This window comes from Apteryx mantelli, chromosome 1 (genome assembly GCF_036417845.1).
Source record: "Apteryx mantelli isolate bAptMan1 chromosome 1, bAptMan1.hap1, whole genome shotgun sequence".
NCBI lineage: Eukaryota > Metazoa > Chordata > Aves > Apterygiformes > Apterygidae > Apteryx > Apteryx mantelli.
Genome location: NC_089978.1, coordinates 143,906,194 through 143,923,438, shown reverse-complemented (window position 1 = coordinate 143,923,438; position 17,245 = coordinate 143,906,194). Strand labels below are relative to the sequence as shown.

General features: G+C 39.5%; 1 protein-coding gene across 5 annotated transcripts in view; it reads left to right on the top strand.

Annotated features, from left to right (window-relative positions):
- The window catches only part of PRR5 (proline rich 5), a 94,859-nt gene that overhangs the window by 55,087 nt on the left and 22,527 nt on the right, over positions 1-17,245 (top strand). For all 5 annotated transcript variants that reach the window (XM_067305358.1, XM_067305349.1, XM_067305342.1 and 2 more), the window contains 4 exons: positions 2,650-2,698; positions 3,416-3,473; positions 8,005-8,096; positions 10,301-10,441. In XM_067305358.1, the coding sequence (XP_067161459.1) occupies positions 2,650-2,698; positions 3,416-3,473; positions 8,005-8,096; positions 10,301-10,441 (340 nt within the window). The remainder of the gene's footprint in view (positions 1-2,649; positions 2,699-3,415; positions 3,474-8,004; positions 8,097-10,300; positions 10,442-17,245) is intronic.

The following is a 17,245-nucleotide window of genomic DNA, read 5'->3' as shown; positions in this document are numbered from 1 at the left end:
CGAGGGCCTCACTATTTCACTAGAAATTAATTAAGATAGCGTGAAGTATCTGTATTATTAGGGATTCAAAGAGCAAGAGGCATTAATTGCACTGTCAGTTCTTCTACCCTGTAAACAGTGATGCTGATGTATCTGTACTGCTGCTTGGTGTGATGCAGTCCAGTGCATATAATTAACTACAAGCTTGGTGTTAAGTTCATTCACAGCTGAAAAATGGAAATGTGGTGGGCTTTTGATTTATCAGAGGGATAGTTAGTGGATAAACAGAACCTCATTTTGTATTTCCAGCTGTAAATGCTGGGAATTAGCAGTAGAATCTGAAGTACATACAGAAAGGGAAGGTATTTGCAAACCACTGGCTAAAGTCTAAGAGGAATCCAGGCCTAGGCTTCAAAGAGTTCTTAACTTGAGGACAGGGTAGAAACTTAAGCAGAGCCTGAGAGCATAAAGTATCGTTAGTATCCTTCTTTTGAAACAGTGGCACAAAGAGAGCTCCAGGATCAAATTGTTTCTATGATAGGAGATTTTAAAACAGCAACTTTTTTGCCATTTTACCTAGAACTAGGTTTATCCCTCAGAGTTCAAAGGAAGAAAAAGCTTTAGTGCCATCACTTGTGACGCAGAAGAAAAAGCCCGCGACTTGGGTTTGCTACTGGGTTCCTACTGTGAGTGAGCATGGCAAGATCAGGCTATACACCCTTTTACTCCGTGAAGTAGAGGCTCCTGAGCACCCATAGGGCTTTAAGAGTTTATTGATCTCTGTGGGGTTAAGAAGATTTTAATTCAAGGGACTGTTGATGGGTATGGCTGAGTCTGGGGCTCCAGGCTGCTGGGCTTGGTCCCTGAGGCCACTGCGAGGGTTGTCCTCTCCCAAGTGCTGCACCAGCCTGCTGAGGGGTCTCACCGTGCAGTGGCCCTGCATGGATATGAGAGGCCTATAGCTCAGCCCTGAGCTGGCTTGCAAAATTTTTGTCCCTCAATAGTTACTGATAGAGTATGTCTGAATTAAGCAGGTTTATAGCAGAAAAAGGATTTTGATGCTTAGCAGCATCTGAAAACCCCTTTCCTTGTGTTTACTTCCTATTTCATTTGTGCCTCGAGCAGTTCCGCAGGGTGCTATGGCATCGGTGAGGACATGTCCTTAACTGTAAATGAATGAGATATTGTATTTTGGCCTCCTAAAGAGTGGCCTTTTTCTCCTTGCCCTGAACTGTCAGAAGATCTCAAGAGGCTATGCTGAATCTTGTGATGTTTTAAATGTCAGACTCCAGCTCCTGTGGATTTTTTCCAGGAAGCATAGGGATATGCTGGGCTTTGGAAACTAGGCATGTATTTGCTTACTAGTTAAATAATATGATTAATTAGTTATTTTTTAGTTGAAAGACGTAACCCTAAGGGATAGATGATAGCATACACCAAATATATAGTTGACATAACTACACAAGTGATCACAACATTTGGTTGCCTAATTGAACTGGATCTTAAATAGATTTTAAATAGATAAATAGACACATGCATTTTAAATATGAATAGATTTTAAATAGATTTTAGATTTAATAAATAGATTCTAGATTTAGATTAAATAGTTTTTAAACAGAATTTTAATAACTTTTAAACAGAATTTTGCTCATTTCCTCCAGGTACTTGAGATGGTTGCAAAGAGACAGGTTTTAAAAAGAGCTCCAGGCCAGATGTGCAAGTATTCAGAAAACCCAGCCGAGGCTGGATTTTTATAAGTTCTGAGCTCTCATTTAGGCACATAAATAATGACCTAAGTGCAGAGAAGTGCTAAACATCTAGCATCCAACATGGGAGATTTAATTGACATACAGCTCTTGAGCACTGCAGTGAGTTTTGTCTAGGTGCACTGTTAGGGCTTGCAAATCTGGTTGAATTCAGTTTCTGAATTTGAGGATTGTTGAAATTTTGTTGCTTGTGGGTTGCTCTCAGATTAGTTTTTGGTTTTAGTGCAGAGGAATCATGAAATACAGAGCTAAACTGTAAATTTCTACTTGCTTTTTCACTAAAACCATACAAAACTTCAGCTGGTTCAGATTCTGGCTGGAAGACTGTGACCCTTTTCCATGAAAACTGGCCAAGGTTCAGGTCTGCGACAAAATCCACGAAATACCATCATATTTCAGGTTTCTCTATACGTTGTCGCAGATCTTTTTTAAAGTTATTTGAGCCAGAGATTATTCACCTCTGGACACATTTAAGACAAGCTGCTTGCTCATTTTTTTGCACAGCCCCACGTATTGGCATACGGTGCAAAGAGCTCTCCCACATTTGGAGCGCAAGGCACCAGTTAAACACTGGCACAGAAGTAGAATAACTAGTATTTTTGAAAACGTTAGAAGTAGAATGGACTGCATCCTGTTTTGTCTTTGTCAAATCTCAATTTCTGCTCATGCGTATTTGAGTAACTGAACTGTCTAAAGCATAGCAGATATTTTTCCACACATAGAAATGCTGGCTGAGATGCTTAGTATTCTTAACCCAGTTTGTTATGTTTCTGGTTATGCATTATTGACAGGCTATACTCATATGAAAATATTCTGCTATTGCTGACTTCCCCTTTTCCATGTGCTCCACCGTTAATACTATTTGTTGATTACATAGATCCTTTTCTTATTCTTTTCAATATAGGCAATTATTGAAAACAGAACTGGGATCCTTTTTCACTGAATATCTACAGGTAGGCATGTGTTTTCTTTCATTTAATTCATTTTTTTTAATATGCTATGAGCAAAATTGTTTCACCCAGTCTAAATGCTGATCTGGAGCCCTTTGAAATCAGTCAAAGATTTCCACTGATTTTTCTGTGTTCTGGATTAGGCCCTGTGTGTCATTTATGGACTAATGAGATATGGATATATATTTTTTTATATATATGTATATATGTACATAGTTAGATAGTGAAAACTCAAGTAGTGGAATAGATTTATGCAGCCAGTGGGTTTTTGTATGAAATTGCTGTCTTTCAATAGGCTCCGGACATTTTATTTCAGCTTTAAAATTTAAGCTACTGAATAAACCTGTTAAGTTCATTGTAGTATAGTAAATAGGAAAGCCATTTAGTAGTAAGTAAACATTGTCTATTAAAATACAGTGTTCTTTCTACTCATCTAAGACTGACTACATGCTGTACGGGTCAATCATTTGAAGGCTGTTAAGCCCTCTGTACAGCACAGAACAGGGGCTGTATTCTGGAAGTGGTAGGCAATTATATCATCCTTTCACAAGTGTCCCAAGGGATTTAAGCATGATGGATGGGGGAGGAAAAGTCCTTTGATGACTGATCATTAAAATGGAGGACCTCTATTTCTGAAAGTTAAGAAAGAATGAAATGTTAAATATGATGGCTACAGGGAAGTATAGAATTGAGTAAAGGTAGTCTATATTTTATTTACAGAATCAGCTGCTTACAAAAGGCATGGTGATCCTAAGGGACAAGATCCGGTTTTATGAAGGTAATTTGGATTTTAGCATGGCTATCTATGTCTGTCACAGGAGTGACAGAATGCAAAAGCATTCTGAAGGCAGTGACATTGTTTTCACTAACTTCCCTGGATTATGGATTAATTATATCAATTTATTCATGCAATCTATTGTTCTATCCTGCCTTAATGTTCCCATTGGCTTTCATCAAGGAGAGGTGATTGCTTAGAGCAGCAGCTAGGGAATAAAGGAAAAATTATCTCCTTTGGCTTTCTTTGAGGAGAGGTGATTGCTTAGTGCAGCAGCTAAGGAATAAAGGAAAAATTGCCTCCAGCTTGGATGCTTTCTTTAGCTTCAATTATAGCCTGCTCAGTATTAAGGAAAAGTGGAAGAATAGAGCGAGCTATCTTAATTAACAAAAATCGGAACGCTGAGATCCCAGTTAGATGAAGTGTCTGGTTAAGTCCAGAATAATGCTGCTCGTTGTTTTTAGCGTTATTCTGGATTCCTGCACACAATGAGGTCAGAAAATGTCTTGTTTCACTGCCAAGGCTCCATTTGTCAGTCTGCACCTTATGGAGGTGTCACCTTATGGAAGTAAGCATCAAGAAAATTCTTTTTATATTTGAAATAGCAAAGTCCAAATTAAAAATAAATAAATGGAGATGCAGGGGCTGAAGTTGAGAGTGTAGATCACTTTCTGTTTTTTTACTTATCTGTGCATATCTAGAGAATAGATATCTATGCATATCTAGAGAAATGTGTCCATTAGAATTACTCCGGACTGATACAATTATCGCTAGTCATTGAATATATTCTTGTTGGTCCACTCATTCCCCTCCTTGTTAGTGTAAATGCTGCAAAAAACACTAAGCCAGATTAGTTTTTTAATGAGTCTGTCTAAATGCAGAAAGTACTGTCCAAAAGTGCTAAAGCCAATACATAAGTAGAAATTTAATATGGGCAAATTCATTCTGCTTGACTAGCTTCCAACGTGGCAATCACCCTCATTTCATGTCCTGTGCTGTTGTGCAGCATTTAGATGTGCTATTAAATATACTATTTTGTCCTAGATGTAGGTATGCGTCATCAGAGAGCAAAAAGATTTCTGAATATTTTATAAGATTATTGTGTGTGTAAATAATCTGAGGATCTTTAGGGAGTCTGAGATGATTTTGAAGAAATGTAGCTTTCCTTTAGCTTCCAGGGCCACAGTCATAATACCACTTAGTCTAAATATACTGTTTTAGCAGTAGCCTGGAGACAACCATTTCCATTAGTTACAGCTATCTGTAAATCTTAAATGTGACCTTTCATTACTGACAGTACAGTTGATTGGATTAAGATGGTGCTATGGGACCCACGTTTTTTGATGAAAAGAAGATAGCCCTGAACAAAGCAAAAAGAGAACAAATTTCACATTTCAAGTACTCAAACACTTCTAAGTTGAATACAGAGTTCCTCAATTATATAAAATAACAGTTTGGAGAGCGCAAGGGGAGCTGAGCTGTAAAGATTTCAAGACCTTCACAACTGCTTTGTAAATCACAAAGGAAGTTGTTTTTTAAGTATCATATTGACAAATTAGATCCAGTAAAGCACTAAATTCCTATCCCTTTTTCTTCCGTTTTTACTAGCTTGCAAATCAAAATACTATCACTGATATTTGAAATCAAAGCTGAGAAGAAAAACTGTAAGGCCACTGAAATGTAAGGCCACTAAGAGACTTTCAAATATAGGAGCATGTTTAGCAAATACAAAGTTTCAGCAAACTGTTAAGCTTATTTTGGTTTTGAATTCAGTGTATCATTTTATGGCGTCCCCTTAAAATATGGTCAGAAATGCTGGTGATGTGACGATTAAATTGGTCATGTATTTTCTAAGTGCTTCCTTACAAGTCTCAACTCACCTAAACTGGAAAGTTTTAGAAAGATGGCTGTAATTTAGGATTCAAATTCAGGCATTTTTCTGCCAGAATGCTTTCTGATAACTTGCCTGATGAGTGGCTGGTGGATGTGAGTCTCTGCGGCTGGAGGTAGGGTTTCCTGGCTGCAAAGGTACCACAGCTCCAGGGTCCCTCCTGTACTTGGTGGCCCCATAATTTGGACTCCCAAAATACTGCAGCAGAGTTGGGAGCATGGAAATCCTGGGAACTCCTGTCCAAGCAGGGCTCCCCTCCTGGTTCTGCAGAAGCCATCCCATCCTCAAATCTCACGTTGTCCCTGATCTGATGGTTGGTGTTGGAGCTTTCACAGGGGAACAAAGATCATTTCAGAGCACGGTTTGGAGGGGTTTTGTTCTGCAAGAACTTTTGAAAATTTTAACTTTTGTTTTGAAAGAGAATGATTTTTTTTTTCAGAAGTTTCGACTAACTGTTAAAAGCACTGTGAAACTGAAAAGCACTGTGGATTTTTATGTCATCCAAAAGTGACTGTATTGTGCTTCATTTAAATAAGCGTTTAGATGAACCCAGCTTCCTTGAATCCAATACATACTTATGGTAAATGTAGGGATCTTTGCCTGACAGTAAAACAAACATATTCTTGAAAGGACACAGAAGTCACATTCCTCTGTGTGAAAGATGCTAATCATCAACAACCTATAGGAATTCTTGCACAGCCCACACTAAAAGGCCCGCCTGGCAAAAAGCAGTTAACTGGGCAACCTTTCTAAGCTGCTGCACAGAAATTTGTCACTTTACAAAACAAACTGCCCACAAGATGAAAGGAATGTGCTACAGTAAAGGCATATTTATCACAACAGGACAATTTGACTTCATGCAATTCTAAGAGCAAAATTTCAGAAGGACCAAAATTCTAAGCGTTCAGCACCCACGTTTGGAGCCAAATATTTTTAAAGGCTTGTTTTCCATTTAACTTTAACATATGGGTAACTAATCTATTTAACTCTTTTTAAAATTCTGCCCTCAAGGTTTAGAATGGTTAGAGTTCTTCTTTGTGAGCAGGATTTCTATCCTCGAAACACTTTAGTATATTGACCATAAATGCAACAGTATTTAATATTATTATTGCTACTACTACTGCTAGGAAATTTTGGACCCAGTTCCCTGCTGTGTTTCACTAGAACTAATATAAGACAAATTAAAAAAAATTGAAACTTAGAACATATTTTTCAGTCTTGCACATGAGTATGTAAGACAGGGAGGATCCCAGTCTGATGATGCAGAAGCAACGATCTTGGAATAGTTCACAAGCCAGCAGCTGCAGTATAGCATGGTGATTCAGATTTGTCACTGAAAGCATTTAAAGCCATCGACCCAAGAATAATTCAGGAGTTGCAGATATGCCAAAGCTGGTGCTATTTGTCATCCACTTAAAAAATGCAGCAAGATCAAGTATCCTGTAATAAAGATCGGTACTTGACTAACTTTGATTATAGCTGCTTTCTTGCAAAGTCTATTTCTTGATGTGTGTGCAATACTAGGAAAATTGCTCCCTGACTGGGGCCCTAAGTAATGCTACAATACAAATATTAAGGATAATATTTGATTCTGATACCAGTAGTAATCTTGACTGATTGGTATTGAATTTGCTTCTTGATAAGCCATACTGTCTTATTGGAATGCCTCATGTATTTATCTCCATAATAGCTGCTGGTGGAGGCGTAGTGGAAATTTCCCCATTCGCAGTCAGGTTAGGTGCACAGGGACAGTAAATACCTTGCCCAAGTCACCCAGGCCAGCTGGGGGAGCAGGGGTTTGAAGCCAGCATTCAGCTATTCAGCCCAAATTCCTCTCCCTTAGATCTCCAGCTCCTGCATTTGTCTCTGTTTTATAAAATGTTCTCTGAGGGACTTGGTGTCCAGCTTGGTTGTAAGGGCTTGGCCAGAGCTTCTCTGATTGCCAGGAACCTGTGGAGGCTTCCAGGTGGCTGCAGCTGGGGAAGGGCAATAGAGAGGTGCTGGCCCTGCTGCGAGGACCAAGGAGAACTAAGTCATCAGCAGGTTTTCACTGCATCTAGTGACAGGAAAAAGCAGAGCCTGCAGCACCATTCTCTTCTTCCACAGATCTTGGATGAGGTTTTCTATGGAAGGGAAGATACAGGGAAGCTGGGAGATAGATTGGAGGGGCTTTGTGCAAGCCTTCCAGCAGAGACAGGTTTGCCCTGCTCCCTTCCTGCCTGGAGGGCAGAGTGGAGCAATGTGGCAGAGATCTCTATGGAGAGATGCATCCACATTTAATTTTCTGCATCCGCCTCCTGCTGCTCTCCTTGGCAGTCTTGTCCAGTAGTATTAGAGCAAGAAGAGGACGAGGTAATCATCTGGGCTATTACTGCTTATTTTTTGCAGGATTTTTCTGGGTAAGCTTTAACCTCAAAGTCTCTGAGTCTGCTACGAACATTAGATGTGTCATCTTAAAGACACAAATACTGAATGATCTGATATACTGAAAGGAATACAAATTCCATACTACTAAAAGTATCCGGTAAATGATTCATCTTTGTGAATAGCTAGCAGATTCATATCGTTTCCTGTGTTTCTTAGTCTTTGCAGTTAACTGATTATAACCTAAACAGATCACTAGTTTGTCTTGTGTTTTTGCAGGGCAGAAACTACTGGATACCTTAGCTGAAACCTGGGATTTTTTCTTCAGTGATGTCCTGCCCATGCTTCAGGCTATTTTCTATCCTGTGCAGGTGAAAATCACTCTGTTACTACAGAATCTTGAAAAACTGGAAAAAGCAACTTTACTGGTTCATCAACAGATTGATGCAATCTTTAACTCTCTCTCCTTGGGCCAACTTCCCAGTGTTGCCTTTCTGTATAGTCATGTCATGCAAATAAGTTAATTATGGAAACTGGGCTTGGAAGTGCTTGGGTGAAAAAGATGAAGGGGCATGAAGGGAGGATGCATAGTCCTTATGTCAACTCATGATAAAAGGAAAAAAAAGGATATGAACAATAAACTCAAACAGGCACACAGTGAAATAAGTGCAGCTATGTTGACTTCAGCATATGCATTTCCTTATCTGCCATGTGAATTTTTTCTTTCTGAAGTATATTGACTTTTGAAAAGGGGTTTTATTGCTGAGGTCAAATTCTCTGCTACTGTAAATGGATACAAGGACAACAATAGTCAGTGGAATTGGACCAATTTACATTTGCATAGAATTTGACTCCAAGTAATTTTAAACCCAAGTACCACTATAGGTACTTCATCTGATTTGGATGAAGGCTCAATCTTCTAGTTTAGTGAAGGCCTACATTCAGAAAAGTGTTGTTTATCACTTAAGTCCCAATGAAATCTGTAGCAGATAGATATCTAATCAGGCTTGTGGAGCTGGTCCTAGATGCCTACTGATTTCAGTGGGAGTTAGGTGCCTAAATATATCTGGGGAAACTTTGTAAACATTCTCTCGCATTTTTCCAAGTGAACTTTATGCCTAAAATGATTGTCCAGTTGTTACCGATATCATTTGTATCTGCAATTAATTGCAGGCATGAGATCTTAATTCTGTGAAAAAGTTGCAGATTTACAAAAAATGTGATTCTAAAAGAGAAGAGAACTAAAGACATGCAGGACTGGATCACCCATTGACTTGTGTCGTGTCATTTAAAACAGTAGAAAGAGGATGATATTGAAAGCCTATTAGAACACCAGGTTAGATTTTTGTAAGTGCCACGTAATCTAAATTCCAGTCTACCTAATGATATAGGTAGACTCTCAGCATGATTTTCAAAAACACTTAACTGAGTTAGAACTCACTTAGATGTTTTTGAAAATTGCACCAAATACCTCTTTTCACTGTCATGTTTCTGAGGCCTTTGAAAATAATTTAGTAACACAAGTCTCCTCATCTTTCAAGTGGAAATAATAGCTTGAATTTTCAAGGGAGTAAGAACCCCAAGCCCTATGTAATTTCAAATGGATCTGGGTGCCTTATGTTCTAAGGTTAGTCCCAAAAGTCCAGTTTGTGCTTATATGCTCTTGGAAATACCATTCATTACTAGTTTAAGCAGATTTGGGGCCTTCTTTACTTCAGTATAAATAATTACACAAAGCGAAAAGAAATGGTGGGAGTGTTGGTCTTCTTTATTCCAAATTAAGATAAGTCAACACTAGCTGAATACCAGACCTTCCAGGAGGGTAAATATTTGGCTGGCAGCACTCAGAAATGCAGGCAAGAATATATATTTACAGCCACATATATCCCAGGAATAAGCCCTTATCCCAGCAACTGGAACAGTTTTACAGCTCCACAACAGACATAAGGCAAGTGGTGTTAATCTCTGCAGGCAGAGCTAGCGTCATGTTCTTCAGATGAGACTTTTTTCAGTGAGATGTGATTCTTATACTGCAAAAAGATGTCTTTGAAAATGCAATATGAAACTTCAGCTCTGTTCTTGCCTCATATTGAAGTTTCCCAAACTCTGGAGAGAAGGAAGATCCACAGGCAGGCTGAGGCCAGGATTCCCAACACAATTCAAAGAGCAAATTCCCAGCCACTCCTTGAAATCTTGAGATATAATGGAAATTCAACCCTACCTTTTTTGATTTACTATACATTTCGTTGCTTTTGAAGTATCAAAATATTCTAGCATATTCTGCACTCAGTTAAGATTCCCCTTCAGCCCCCCATTGTCTTCATAGCCAGGATTAGTTTTGCTTGGTAAATATGTACTCGATCATTGTCCGTAGCATTCAGTGTTGTCAAATCAAACAAATTCACTGTGAATGTTTGTGGGTTGTTTTGTGTGCTTTGTCATATTTCCTCTGCTTTGCACTCATACTTACTATTCTGGTAATCCTTCAGAAGTGGAGGAAAGAATTTTGACTGAGGATTTTGACACTCATTTTTACACAGCTCATAATCCATTTTGTTGTGTTTCTGTTTCTAAGGGGAAGGAGCCCTCCGTTCGACAGCTGGCTCTTCTGCACTTTAGGAATATTATTACCCTCAATATCAAACTGGATGATGCATTATCACGTTCCAGAGCCAGAGTTCCACCTTCTATTATTCAGATGCTGTTAATACTCCAGGTAAATTTGTTATTTTTATCAGGTTGTTTTCTTTATCTGTCTTTCCCTACTGTATTGCTCAAGTCTTCTAAAGTGACCTCTGATTTTCAGCCCCTTTTGGAAACTTCTCATCTGGAACGCCAGGTCTTCCATGCAATTAAATGTCGTCCCCATCATATCTAGAAATAGGGTCTGTAGAGTGTCAGATTGCACGCCTTAAGATCAAGGGGATCTGAGAGTAAAGACTGCTTTTGCAACTGTGGGCGGCAAAATAGTTTTGCAAACAGGCCAATCTATGTGGTAATAACCTGACTTCCATTAAATGTTGTGTGTTGCTGCACTAGTGATTTTGGATATGAAGATTCACTTCTGGTGTAGGCAGCAAAATGAATATGCAATTTGTGGTTGTATCATAATCATATTTGGTCACTGCGACCAAATTCTATCAAAAATATTGATATAAAAACATATAAGATCAGATGCTGATATTTTCTTTCAGTGTTAGATTGTTTAATAGGAGTGAGGAGAAACAAAAGGAGGAAATGCAGGCAGAAAGCACATTTAAGAAAATATTTTCGTAATTAAAGAAAAGCATGAGTTTGTGTTGAGGAGAAGGGGGATGAAGCAGAGGGAGGGAGAGAGCCAGGAGTGGAATTCTTAGGGAGTGAGGAAAGCTGAGAGTTTCCTGAGTGGTGATTTTTTTATAAACAAACACATACAGAGCAAATAAAAGAATATAGTTTCTCACACTTAAAATTATTCTTTGCTTATCATCATCATACAAAGTAGTACTGTGTCTGGATTAATTTTAAAGGGCTGGATAATCTAAAGGCCAGTGATGAAAATGGAGCAAGGAATAAGATTATCTCTGCTGGATCAAGAAATGATAGTTCACCCTTGCTATCACAGTGCACATATGTTGGGGTGTATAATGGTGTGTTTAAGCTAGTTTTCTCAGAAAAGATACTTATGCAATAGCACTGCCTGCTTGCCCCTTATCTCCCTTCTCCCTAGCCTCCCTCTCCCCAAATGCTTCTTGAAACTTCTGGCTGATTGTGGCACAATGACGGCTATCTCAGAGATATTAAGTTCCTGTGAGTTTCATGGAAATTAGTGTCTGGAGAGAGGAGAGGAGCCTCAGGGAAAAAATGGAGCATGGGCTTAACTGCATAATGAGACATCAAAGAATTCACATAATTGAGCTGTGAACTAAACTGTGTTAATAGACACCAGAGATTCCACGAGAGCACCATCATGAAAACTGTAATCACAGGAAGGTTGCCTATCAGACCTCATCCCTTCTTGGATACTTAGGTAATTTGCTCGTTGGAAACCAGGCTTCAGAAGCGTTGCTGCTGACAGATCTGCTTTTTTTTTTTTTTTTGGTGGTGGAGGTTTCTTTGCTTGTTTAAACTTTCTTCTTTAAAGAATCTACATTAGCTATGGTCAGGATCCTGTTTCCGGTGAATTCAGTGGTAGGCTGGGAATTAAATTATGTGCTGATTTAGAAAGTTCATAGGAGCTGATGTGGAGCCACTTGCCAGGATCAGTTTCTACAACAAACAATTTCATGGCAAATCTGCTTTCTTCAACAACCAGATGTGTTAACAAGGTGGATGCCAGATTAGGGTGAAAGGACAAATCCATTCTCATTGCAAGACTGCTGATGGAAATCAATAATAAAGAGAGAGGCAGTTTGCCCCGGGTGTTTATTTCTGCATATGTTACCTGCAGTTGTATGGTGGGGAACTGATGATGAAAGTCCTTTCTTGGCAATAGCTCTGCCAAGCTTGTGGTTTAAAATCTAATGGAAATTACAGTAGAGGGTCAGAAAATGGTCTGGGAATGAGCTATTTACATACGCAGTAGTGTTAGTCAATTAATTGGATTTCATAGCTAAGACTTTTTCCCAAACTTAAATGTCAGATTAAACAAAAGCAAAATTTATACATTTGTGGTGTAATAATGGAATTTCCTTGAGACAGATTAAGTCAGTATATGAATAGGGCTAGAACAGAGAGAGCAATTCAGCTATCCAGAAAGCACATGATGATCTTGTGCGTGTGGGTTTCCCAAACTGAGAGATGTCTTGGTGTGGGCATTGTCTGATCCATATTTCTGTCTACCGTGGATATCTCTTCCATAACAAACTCAGTGACATTGCAGTAGATTCCCATGGCTAGAACATGAATCTAGTTGTGTCAACCCTTGATGAAGTGTTGAACCTGACACTAAGTTGCCCTACATCTGTCCTTGACAGCTTTATGCAGCTGTTACATAATCAAAATGTAGGTCATATGATTCCACACAGCAGCTGTAATGTCAGCTGAAGGTCACTGCTTGACAAAGGCACATGCTGACATGCACCAGTCTGTACCATTAGGCTGGATTAAAGAAGCAGTAGATTTTGTAACTAATGCAGGGTACAGCTGGTATTAATCATGTATTAGCTTGTCATGGTGTAGGGTAGAATTCTGTCAGTTAGTCAGGAGAAGATGCTTTCCTTATGGAGGAGAAAGAGGCTTTCTGAAGAGGAAACAGAAGCTGTAACGATCCTTGAACTTTATTCAGGAGGTAGGTGCTGATCCAACAAAGCACAGTAAGCACACATTTTACCTGAACATAAGTAGTTTAATTGGCTTCAGCATGTTTGTAATTTCATTGACTCGTGTGAGAGTACAGAGCCGTTGCAAGTTACACACATTTGTTGCTTGCTCAGGGGGTCACACTGTACCTGAGGCCCTGCAAAGAGAATAAAAGAGCCCCTGCTAAAGACCTCCGGAATAAAACAGCCTGGAATGAAGTCGATTCCCAGACTTTAGTTGTTTGGGTGATAGTTTTTCCTTCTTTGCATCAGATCTTTCGTCCTCTCCTCTGTACACTATTTGCTGGAAGTATGCTATTTAAGACCCTAGCCTGGGACATGGTCGTCTGGCATACAGTGATGTGTCAGAGGATATGTACTGGGATAGAAGGGATCACCAACCTGACGTACCTCCCAGTTTGCCCACAGAGCCAGATACCTCCGTTTCTTTGTGTTTAAGACATCAAAGATAAAACAAGCAGAGCAGGAAAAACTTGTATCCTCTCTATGCGTTCCCTCTTTGAAGGAAAGAAGAACCTTCATTTCTGGAATAAAGCTGTTACAACTATTGTAATAGCTAATTGTCTATCTGAAGCTGTGTTGTAAGATACCCTCCATTTAAAGGGTCAGAAATTATTCCTCAGGTTGATTATTGCACTCAGGTTCTCCAGTCCAGTAGATCCACTTCTGTATCTCCCCAGTGATATAACCTGGTCTAATTATGACCAGGTTAGCTACCTAAGGAAAGAAACATTGTCCCAGAATGGATGGAAGGAGTGAAATCTTTCTGCTCTTAAAGTCAGTGGGAGTTTTACCAGTGGCTGGAAGAAGGGGCTTCTACCACTCAAGCTTTCTGTTGCCAGCGTAGCCTGACCCAGTTGCAAAGGACAAACTGAAATGTTTATCCTCTGTGGCCGCTTATAGACAATATAAGTTAAAGTGCCTCCGGGATGCTCGTTTGACTTGCAGGGACTTAAAGAGCAAAGTTATGGTTGAGAGAAGTAAAAGAAGAACTAAAACCGCTTCTCAGCACAAAAATATAAGCAGGAGCTCACATACACGTACTGTGCTGTCAACAGTCTCTCCTCAATGACCTTTCCCTTTGGGTGGAATTACGAAGCGGGAGGAAGAGGGATAAACAGAACAAGAGATTAGAGAAGAATTTTCTCCCTTATATTCTGTGAACCAATGACAGCAAAACTACCACCAGAGGGTAAACATAATCTGACTTATTTCCCAAATCACATATTGTGAAAGAAGCCCTTTACTGCAGAGACTGGAACATCTTATCTCCAGGTATCTTTCTTGAGGTCTGAGAAGGTCGGAACAGAAGAATAAAAGAGTGTTTATCTACATCTCTTGGTTGACATCAGGATTATTTGAGTTCATAGAATCTCTCTGGGTGACCCGAGGTATTTAAAAAGCAGAGAAAAGCACAGCACAGTATCTCTCATGCTGAGGGATGAGGCCTCACTAAACACCAGCTCTGAAGAGAAAAATAAAACCTGTGGTTTCCTTTTTGGCTTCTTTGAGCTTCATTTGAACTCCCTTGCCCGTTGACTCTCTTTGTAAAGGGAGACAAAAAAAATACATAAAATTGCCCAGTGGGACCTATTTGTTATCTCTAGAATGTTCCTAAATGTGTGCAACTCCTCACACTTAAAAGGGGTGGAAAAGCACGTTTCAAGAGCTGTAAGCAAGTACAAAGAGTGCTGTTTTCCTACCTCAGCAGCCGCACAGCAAACCAAAGACAGCATAACGGTTAAAAACAAAATACCTTTTGCTATCGGAAGACTGCAGGGTTCTGTCTATGGAACAACAGATTTTTTATGTAGCACTGCAAAACGCATGTCAAATGAGGCCAATTTATTATGGCCCTAGGATTTCAAATTTGGTGATTGCTTTTCAGAGGTAGTCTTATTAAGACTCTTGAACCTGAAGCATAGATTGGACAAAGTGGTGTGTGCGTGAGGTTTCAACAAACTTTTAATTTTTCTTTACCTTTTTAATTCCTGGTTTTATAAGACATGCAAAATTGGAAGCCTAAAAATAAATGTATCATACTCCCTATATAAATATAAGTCACCATATGTAAAATCTGTGTTTACCCTGGATTGTGCAAAAATATATTTTTCTCCTTCCTGGCAAACAGATGCTTTTTCTGTGTTGGTTGCATTAACCCCATAAATCAATAAGGAGTCATGTAAGAAATCTTACAGCCAGACTGGTGCCTGACATGTAGTGAAGATTCCTCTGTTATTTTGTACTGATATACATGAAACTGGGAATCTGGCCCTCAAGATTTACATTTCAGAATATTCTGGGTGTAAAAATGATGCTTGCTTCTAAGCAAGAGCCTCTGTCTTACTCTGTCTTATTTATTGTCTCCGTCAGTAAAAGCAGATTGCTTGCATAAATTGACACAAGTTTATTGCCCTGGAATGAATTTGTATTGCCATGATTTTTAACAAGGCAGAGCATTCATTTTTTGAAGGAAAAGATCCTTTTGAAAGAGAAACTTGACATTTTTCCTAGTGAGGAGTACTCTTCATATTTGCTTTTGCTTTTCTTCATATGCTTTTTATTATTGTGCTGGTTTCTTGGTGCAGAGAATCATGTCAGCATGGAATTAGGAAAATTGCTGAAATTGTTTCACCTATATCTTGGGATATTACCTCAAGCAGGTGATGCAGGTTGGGATGTGCTGTGATAATGAGCATGAGACAAGAAGCTGAGAACTGACTGGAGAGTTCAGAAAAGTGAGAGCAGCAGTAGCCTGAGTGCAATAGCAAGGAACCAGAAAGATCTCAACATACCTTACGGCTCTGCTGACACTTTCCTTGCCTGGTTGGTGCCAGGCTGGGTGCTGAATACCCTTTTCATTCTAGCCAAAGTTCTGCCTTCACTTGCTTGCCTATAAATCAATATCAGTTCCCCTGCCGTAAATGGGGTGTACACATCGGTGTAAGTGGTAAGGATGTGAGTCAGTGACTGTGGGTGGCTGTCCATTTTCCATTTGCAAGCTGTAGGTTTATAGTCAAGGAGGGAAACCACATCAGAGGTATTTTTCCCCTTAATGCTTTTAGCTCTGTTCCACATGGCACTTACTTCAGGGCTTACCACAACTCTGTTTTCTCTAGGTGCAGAGACAGGGGGAGCAAGCACGGCTGCTATTAAGCATTCTGTAAGCTTGACTGGCAATGGCCTTTTTGATAGTAACTCAATCTCAGCCAAGATTTCTGTGAAACAGACCTTGAAAGATCTGTGCTCGTGTGGACCCTGCTTATAACTAGGGCCAATGGAAGCCAAGTGCCATATAAAAAGAACTGATTTCCTTTTTAAATTGAGTATTCACTAAAAACTGGCTGTCAACATATGCCACAGCACTATGCGATTCCACTCCGTAACCTTAAGCAGTGCAAAAACAGGAAAGAAATCCAAAATGTTGTAGTTGTTTTGGTTTTGCTATGTATATACCTGTCTCATGCGCACTGTGGAATAAAACTTCAAGTGTGCATCCTTTCCATGCTCCGAATAGAGAGGCAGTGTGCTCTAGTTCAGGGGACCACAACCACAGCCCTGTCCTTTCTAACTAAACACAATTGTTTTAGATGGCAATTTGCATCAGTGCAAACTCCCTTTGTGTATATACTCATAGTGCATTTTCAGAGAGTCTTATATGAAGTCAAAGGTCACCTCTGTGGAGACTACCAGTCAGTTAACCAAAGATACAGTTGCAGACTGATTTGGTCAAACATTGGTTGTCTAGACTGCCCTGGGTTACGCTGTCACCATTCATCAGGTGCTCTGCAGTTGCTGCCCATATGCTCTCTTGCACTGCAGTAAATGACAAATACTTACTCGTCCTCCTTCAAATTACCCAGCATTTGTCTCAGGGCTAGAGTTGGTGTGCATGAAGTTGCAGCACAGCGACTACGTACCGCACCTGAGACTGCCTTAGCCCACAGTGATGTACTGCACCTTATCCTAAGAGGGAGTTGTTTCAGATGAAGTCAGTTAGATACATGTTTAACCTGGACTAAACCAAACTGTCCTTACAAAAATATATGTCTATGCTGAAGTTTGCTTCCATTAACAAAACTAGGCTATTAAAACCTGAACAAGTTTATAGATAGAGAAATCCTTAACTGGTGAAAATAAAATAGAGCTAAATCAGTAAAACCATTCTTAACATGAATCACAATGTCCCTACAGAGCCTATAATTTACACAGGGTAAGAG